This window comes from Etheostoma spectabile, chromosome 24 (genome assembly GCF_008692095.1).
Source record: "Etheostoma spectabile isolate EspeVRDwgs_2016 chromosome 24, UIUC_Espe_1.0, whole genome shotgun sequence".
NCBI classification, from domain to species: Eukaryota; Metazoa; Chordata; class Actinopteri; order Perciformes; family Percidae; genus Etheostoma; species Etheostoma spectabile.
In genome coordinates, this window is record NC_045756.1 from 2,333,827 (window position 1) to 2,334,767 (window position 941).

At 42.7% G+C, this 941-nt stretch overlaps 1 protein-coding gene across 18 annotated transcripts in view; it reads left to right on the forward strand.

Annotated features, from left to right (window-relative positions):
- Nucleotides 1-941, forward strand: part of dock9b (dedicator of cytokinesis 9b) — a 49,912-nt gene that overhangs the window by 21,807 nt on the left and 27,164 nt on the right. For all 18 annotated transcript variants that reach the window (XM_032506431.1, XM_032506423.1, XM_032506426.1 and 15 more), the window contains exon 4: nt 815-897. In XM_032506431.1, coding sequence (XP_032362322.1) covers nt 815-897 — 83 coding nt within the window. The remainder of the gene's footprint in view (nt 1-814; nt 898-941) is intronic.

A 941-nucleotide genomic window follows, 5' to 3' on the forward strand; every position in this document is an offset into this window, starting at 1 on the left:
CTTACGTGTCCTGACAGTGCAGAGGAACGGCTACAGATGGGGTCCACATTTCAGTTCACGTCATGCTGTTTCAGAGGAGCTGTGTGTTGGGAGAGTTTGGGTGCGGCCTGATAGAGCCTGATAAGGGATAGTCCCCCATGGCTGCAGCCAGAAATGACACCATAACTACATCTGGAATGGCTGTGAGACATTATACAGATGGGCTGTTCTCTGAATTTGTTTTTCTACTTTTTGGGGACTCCTTGCCTCCTGTCAACGTGTATTCTAGGAATTCACAGAACTGACCAAGTGATAACACTGGTGCTAGTTTTTGTTGTAGTTGTCAAATATTAAGGTGGCCTATTTCATTTTGACTAGCAAACTTCCAGGGACCTTTATTATCTTGAACAGACGATGACAAAAACAATCAATTGCATTGATTTGAAATGGATAATTATACAGAAAAGGCTCATCTGGATGGGATTGATTTCTGTGGAGGTGGTATTTTCAATAATACCTGCGTTGGTCAGGGATTTTTAATCCAGTCCGGAGTGCACATCTTCCACCTGCCTGCTACCCCAGTAATATTTACAACCCCTATGTGCACTGAGCTTCAGTGGGATGTGATGCATTTTAGGGGTTTTACCATAGTTGCATCTGCTAAAGCTCCTTCAAGTCTTAAAATCTGCCTTAAAAGCAACATTCCAAGATAATTCCAAAGAAATCCAAGGTTGTTTTAGTAACCAGAGTCTGTCCGTGTCTGGACCACGTATGGAAGGACTCGTCTTAATTTGCTCTTGTTGAAATGACCTCTTTTCACTTTCTGTCGCTGCAGTGTATCAAAACCTACAAGTCTGACTGGCATGTGGTCAATTACAAGTATGAGGAGTATTCAGGAGACTTCCGCCAGCTCCCAAAGTGAGTGTGTGTGTGTTTACACTTTTACTTACTCTGCTTTTAAA